The sequence below is a fragment of the Buceros rhinoceros genome, unplaced genomic scaffold (assembly GCF_000710305.1).
Source record: "Buceros rhinoceros silvestris isolate BGI_N320 unplaced genomic scaffold, ASM71030v1 scaffold18996, whole genome shotgun sequence".
In the NCBI taxonomy this organism is placed as follows: Eukaryota; Metazoa; Chordata; class Aves; order Bucerotiformes; family Bucerotidae; genus Buceros; species Buceros rhinoceros.
In genome coordinates, this window is record NW_010417148.1 from 18,239 (window position 1) to 25,308 (window position 7,070).

Below are 7,070 nucleotides of genomic sequence, written 5' to 3' on the forward strand. Positions count from 1 at the left end.
CTCCATCCACCGGTTCCTTCCACAAACAACCTCCTTAAATCCAGAGAGGAAATACGGGCATTAGGGCTGGTAACAGGCAGCCGAGGGGCTCACAGACCAAGGACCAATGGGAAGAAAGGCTGCAGTGGCCGTACCACAGCACCAAGATACACCAGGGGTTCGGTGCAGAAAGACGGAGTCAGGAGGTTTATCAATACAGCCCTCCGTTTCTAGCAGATATTTCCACTGTCACATTTTTTTTCTGGTTCAAAATTCTCTTCCAGGAGGAACGGTGTCCTTTAATGTAGCTGAGGTTTGGTTCAAAATGTAGTTTTATACATATTGTTTATATATAAAGTATTTACTCTCACAAGAAAACTAAGCAGGTAACAAATGTTCCCCTCAAAGAACTCGGAACATGTGCTGCCTGAATAGAAAACAACGGAGTATTTTAGAGACAAAACATGGAAGAGGAAAGAAAATTACCTTCTTTTAATCCTAAAATCCACATGGTATCCAAGGCGTCGATCAAGGTAAGCCCAAGTCCAAACCACTCGCTGTAGGACTTGGACAAAGGCTTCAGCTCATCGTGGCCCCAGGCGAAATCCTTGTAGCCCTTCCAGGCATGGCGGAAGGCTTCAATCACCACCAGCTGCCGCTCGTTTATGGGCACTATGAAGGAAAACAGGCTCAAGGCTGCTGCGGCAGCTTGACCAAACACCATTTTGCTGCATTCTACCCAAAATAAACTTTCTTCCAAACTACATGATCAGTGTAATGGAAAAACCATGCTCCAAGTATTCTCTTCAGCACAGCCTCTCCTCTGTGGAACAACCAGGCGGTGGTTTTGGCCAGTGATTCAGCCAGGTGGAAAAAAAAAGAGTCACTTCTGGCAAACAAAAAAGTCAGTTCTGCAAGTGAAAGGTTAATCCAGGCCCAGCGCAGCTGTTAAACGGCATCACTGAGCTCAGAGACCGCACAGGCGGACTGCAGCACCCGACTGAGATTGCTAGAATCAAGGGCAGTTCACTCTGAAGAACGTGCCTCAGCACAACCCCCGGTCATTTGCCACGTACCACTTTTAATTCACCCTCCCTGTCTTACTCATGGCTTTCTGCTGCATTTGAAATCAGTCACACAAAATAGTTTCCCTTAACTTTTAATACAAAAAAAGGGGGAAAATTTACATTTCCCACCTTGGCAAAAGCCTCGACTGTTCCCACGGTTCTACAGACACCTTTGCTCGCAATTTCCATCAAGTCGAGTTTATGTCCCACATTCAACACATAAAATTTCAAGCCCATCAGCTGCAATTTTGCAAAACTATAAACCAAGATTTCTCAAGCAGGAAACTCCAAGCAGCACCACTAACCCCTATATAGTAGGCCAGCAAAAGCCAAACGCGCCACACGGTGACACGCCACGCTGTCAGGTCAGAACTTCCTCATGTGAACTCCGAAAGCAGAACAGGAGGTTCTTCGCCTCACAAGGACGGCACCCGCAGAAACAACTTCTACAGCACTCTGCTGAGCTTAAAAACAGTTCAGCTGAATTCAGGCAGGAAGCCACTTTCCCTGAGTGTGCGGAACAAAAGGAAAAGTGCTGCCGAGTCAGGACATGGCCCCGGCCGAGCCCTCTCTCTGAAGTGTCCGCTCCTGGAGAAGGGACGGAAACATCTCAGTGTCTGCCTGCCCCGGAGCAGAGACTTCAACCATTTGCCACTGAAATTCCTTTTCAGATGCTGAAGGCTAAGTGTGAAGGCTGTTGTGGTGGAGTAAGGACACCAAAAGTTTGGATGTGCTGGGTGAATAACCCTTCCCTTCTTGTTTCCTTTAATTGAAATAAATACGTAAAACAGCTGCACGTGTGGAGGAATCGCACAACCCCAACCATGACAGCGAACAGAACTAAAGGGATCGGTAACTGCGATTTACCTGGTTCCTTCTCATCCTCAGCTTCCACAGATGAAGGTTTTTCTGGTTCCTTTATTTTACTTGATGGGGGTTCAGTGCTTTGGTCAGGTTCTATCACTGCTCCTCTCCAGCTGCCAAGACAAAGGACTGTAATTAACCCTTGATTTGGTCACAGGAAGTCATGCAAATGAATGAGACTTATGTCTGCATTTCATTTTCTTGCGATACTTTGACAAAACAGGAGCTGGGTTTTGTATCAAGGATCAAAGCAACTACGTTGCCCTCTGAATTATTCTTCTGTTCAAAGGAAGTAATTTGCACCAATGAAATTTTACAGGATTAAGAAACATGTCTTATGGGCTTTTGGAATTTCAGTAAATATCCTGGCAATGGAATTTAATAAAGAACTTCTAAAAAGAATGAAAACACCTGAGAATGCTGCGTGGGAAGTATTGTGTTACCCACCAGTTCTGAAATGACCATGGGCACCACTGACGCTAAGCGGTACCACACAAATGCTGATCGCAGTAAATCAGGAACAAGCACAAAGGACTGGCTGCTTGCTGTCGCTGCCGGGGGGCTCCCAAGCCAGCCCTACCACCACAGATGCATAAATCAGTTCTTATCAACAGTCTCCTGAGGGCAAAGTCTTTCAGAAAAGACCAATCAATCTCGACCGTGCTGTTTGAGAGAGAGATACGTCACCCTTGAGCTCCTGCTATGGCTCCTATGGGAACCAGGCTTACCGCACCCCTAAAGGTCAGACTAGTCCCAGTCAGCGTTTCTTACGACTGACATGAACCCCACCACTTCTTGAAATCCGTACTAGCCTTTCTGTGCTTTCACTGCTCTCCAAGTTCTCCTGTCACCACCCATTTAACTCCACGAGTTACAGCGTAAACAGAGGCACAGGAATGAAACACTCCAGGTGGCTCCAAGAAATTTCAGGTGACACCAACAGCCAAAGTCCTGCTGCTACGATCAGCTGAGCTGTGCTGGTGCTGAAAAGGACACAAACACACCAGAAAACCAACCCTCGCGTTCCAAGTCTTAAGCTCCTCTGCTGAACTGGCAGCGATCTTCTCTGCATCCGAGCTACGGCTCTTCAGCTGCTTCCAAATCAAAATATTTCAATCAATCATATCTTAGGGAGTAACTCGGCGCAAATGTAGTCACCACAGCACAGACCCTCTGAGAAAGCCATGAGTGTATCTGTGTAAGGGGCCTCTGAACTGCAGGACTGATCTCTTGTGGGAAAGGAGCAGGCATGTCTCATACAGCTTCATGCACACACTCCTCTACGGCTTCTGCCAGCGCGGCCTGGGCTGACCGTGTTCGGCAGCATCATACCCCAGCTAGCGCTGACACCGGTACCACTCTCCACGCCTGGCTCAGGACACTAGTGACAGCATTGCTGGGCCAACACCAGCACATTAATATTTATTGCAAGGGAAACGGCGGAAACCTTCAGCCACGAGAATTCTCCTGAGCCTTGCGGGAGTCTGAGGTCATCGGGAACACAGAGAGGGCTCCGGATCCTCGGCAGGACCGTGATGCCAACAGCAAAAATTGAACCAGCTCAGCAACATCAACAGCTGCCGGGCCAGACCCGAGGACAAACACCCGCGAGGAAAGAAATCAGCCTCACACACGGGCACCAAAAAGCCCTTACAATTTTCTCTCCAGCACTCAACGGATCTCGGCTGGCGAGGAGGGGAGCACTGGCACTTGCTGGAAACAGAAACACCTCTACCTGATAACGGATTTTTCTGTTCTCTCCTCTTTCTCAGCCTGAACCGGCTCTTCCACAGCCCTGCTGGGATCGTGGTGGGTCTTCGGCCTCATGTCCCTCCGTGGTGGCCTGATCTGAAGGTTGGAAGAACCACGCCGAACATGAGGCAGTTTTGGCGGCTTCTGAGAAAATAAAGGAGAAAACAAACGTCCTTGGTATGTTGTGGAGATGGTAGAATATCAAACCATAAGCCAACAGTACTCCAGTGCTAAAGGTAAATCCAGACAACTCTTACTTTGGTATCGTATCAGTAGGCAAGTCCTGCCCTGACGGCAAGGTGCGCTGAACACTCAGGGGCTTCTGTTTGTTTTTACCTTGCATTTACACTGATAAATTACTTCTAAACTGCCTCTACTGCTACCAGACATTAATTTAACACAAGGCACTGTCAAAGGATTGTAAAGATAGTTGATTCCGTTTTACCAGGCACAGTAAATTTGTATTAGAATTCACAAAATCATGGACAAAACCTCAAACCCCTTGACGATGCCAGTGTTCGGTAACGCCAAGAATGACTTTACCGTAATCCAAGTACATGTGTGCGCAGTGAGGGGAAGCTTTAATACAAGAGCTCGTATTCATTAACTGGAAATGCCCAAATTACTGAGGCAAACACAGGAAGAGCCCTGCAGTAGCCAGGATTCCTCCGCCCCACACTGGCAGTTCGGGTTTTTCTTCCCCCCCAACATCTGCTCCGTTTGCTGCTACTTCACAAGCTGCCAGCGAAGCGGCTCCACTCGGTGGGACACGGACCATATCCTACATCTCCTGTTCAGCCACGGCTCTATTTAGGCCCCTCACAGAAGCAAGGCTGACGTCCAGAGCGCTCCCAAACCAAACGCATAAATCACAGCAGGAGAGCGAGGCCTCAAATACGAGGTCACTGTGAGCTGAAGTGCTGGCGCTCCTGATTAAGAAATAGTGAACTGGACACTTTGGTGAAAGGTAAAGCCCAGAAATACTACAGCAAAGCCCTTCCCGCGAGGAGAGCGTTCCACCCAGAGCAGACCTGACTGCCAGTTACAGCCCCTTCCTCCTCCACAGCCCTCGAACCAAGCACTGTTGTGGCTCTCGCCACTCCTTGGTGGCCTCACGCACCTTGGTTCTTCTCACAGTACCTGCGGTGAGAGCTCGGGGTAGGTGCCGAGGTTGGCATCTGCTTTCTGGGGTGCAGGTAGAACGGCTGGATTTGCCAGCTTTAATCCAGGAATTTCTGGTTCTGTTCTCTGCTCCTCCGACGATTTGTTTGTCAGGCCTAGACACACAAGACTGCTCAGCACAAGCAACCACAGCTCCGGCTCCAGCCCCAGATCTGTAACGCTCTGCTGCATTCACACACTAGGTACAGCTCCAGAAAGGGTTTCCATCCACAAAACACTGAGACACACATTAATGGTTAGGCACAAAGTGTCCCTTGGAATCAACACTCTCCCTAAAACACAAAGAGGCTGCTAAAAGATGCATGCTTTCTTTTAATGGCTCTTATTTCCTCTTCTCCATACAGGCAGTAAGATAGTATCAGAGGTAAATGTGCCTCTGTAGTATAGAAAAGCTTGGAATATCTGGTGGACAATCAAAACCCGGAGAGGATTATCTTATTGTACTGTTTGGATTACCAATATCTACAGACAAACGCAATAAAAGCACCACTCACAGCCTCCAAATCTCCATTATCTACCACAAAAGCTGGCTCTAGTCAAGACAAACATCAAAAAGGTGTACAAAAACCAGCCCTGATTAAGCAGAAACGGGTGACTGAAGCACGTCACATAAAATCACCCCAGAGCTGCACTTGGATGGACACACCCAGGAACTGTCAATAGAAACAGAACTGCTCCAAAGACCCACAACAGCCTCTTCACTGTAACCAGGTGCTGGCAGTCCTGAGCTCTACAGAACACGTACTTTTCCAAGGCTCCCCCACGCTTGTGTACGAGATGACTCCACAGACTGCCAAGAAGGCAAACAGGAAGAGGATGACGCTCCGCTGGAGTCGAGACAGCTGCTTCCATTTCTTCAGGAAAGAAAACAAGAGGGACAATCTTTAGCACGACATTCAGAGCCTACTCAGTCAAAAAAGAAACTGGTAGTGGTTCTTTCAGAGCCAGGGAGAAAAAAGAGAAAACAGAGCTCTAAGTGCTGGCACTGGGCACAGCGGGCCCAGGGAAACACCAGAGCCGCTTGCTGCAAGAGCCCCAGGGACTGCCAGTGCCGAGACCACCGGGAGCATCACCCACAGCGCACTGGCTGACCCGCGTATCTGCCCAGCTGGCCACTGGGGAACACTCCAAGAGCCTCCTTCCTCCCTTCTGGCCAGGGAGGTGCCGGAGAGCACACGGGCAAAACAAGGAACAGAAGAAAGCAGCTGGCAAACTAAAAATGTTGCTGCAGCACAGAAGAAAGCTCAACACCAGCCAAGGACGAGAAGGTGCGGGTGTCCTGCCTCTGACAAACACATGTTCTGTCACCCAGAACAGGTCCTGCCACCACAGCTGAAGTCACTGACCCAGAGCCACATGAACCCAAAGTAAACCAGCAGAACAACAAACATACAACACCACGTCTTCAAGCTTAGTCCTGGGCAAAAAGATGTTTTTAGAACTGAAGCATACAGCAAAACCTCTAAAAGTCAGTCAGCAGCAAATGCTGTGTTAGCCTGAGACGTTTCCTCCACGCAGAGAGAGCAGCTGGAGTTAAACGTTAACTGCCGAATTCCTGGTTTGTTCCTTTTCCACAGCCCTATCAAAACTCACCACGGCAGCACTTTGTTTCTAAGCACCGGTTCTGGTGTACGGACAGGGCGCTTCAGGGCCAACCAGGAACAACCTGCAGCACCCTACAGACCACTCTGCCCCCCAGCACCTCCACAGTCCTTCCTCCTCTTAGGCTGCAAATGTTTTGCTGAAGGACTGTCCGTGCGCTCCCTTGCTGAGCCCCACAGGACCGGCTTCCCATTTTCCTCCCGCACTGCTGACAGTGCAGAGGTCCTGCTCGCCCGTCCCTACGCGCACCACAAGACGCTGATCCCCTCCTTCACCGTCAGTTCCACCTGCACGGAGAAACGTCCCGTCACCTCCCACTGCAGAGGGAAACTAACCCAGCAGCCCTGTTTCCTCAGGGGAGGATGGGAAGAAGATTGACGGTGGTGTCTTGGGATGGGCAGGAACAGGCACAAGGATACTCGAGGGCATTCACAACCACCTCACTTCTTTTTCTGACAAAGAATAAGGATAAAACGAAGGGCAAAATGTCTCGTGTCCTATTCCCATACCTCCCCAGCTGTTACAAGAGAGAAGCTGCCAGCCACACTGTCTACTTAAACGGATTCTTCATACGCTGCACCGGACCACCTGCAAAGCCCCTGTGGGCGGCTGTACACCATCCTC

General features: G+C 49.4%; 1 protein-coding gene across 1 annotated transcript in view; it reads right to left on the reverse strand.

Moving 5' to 3' along the window:
- Nucleotides 1–5,698, reverse strand: part of MAN1B1 (mannosidase, alpha, class 1B, member 1) — a gene marked incomplete at its 5' end in the record, with an annotated part of 15,024 nt that extends 9,326 nt beyond the window's left edge. The window contains 5 exons of the mRNA XM_010138104.1: nucleotides 466–651; nucleotides 1,914–2,023; nucleotides 3,646–3,806; nucleotides 4,803–4,939; nucleotides 5,590–5,698. Coding sequence (XP_010136406.1) covers nucleotides 466–651; nucleotides 1,914–2,023; nucleotides 3,646–3,806; nucleotides 4,803–4,939; nucleotides 5,590–5,698 — 703 coding nt within the window. The remainder of the gene's footprint in view (nucleotides 1–465; nucleotides 652–1,913; nucleotides 2,024–3,645; nucleotides 3,807–4,802; nucleotides 4,940–5,589) is intronic.
- Between the last annotated feature and the right edge of the window lie 1,372 nt (nucleotides 5,699–7,070).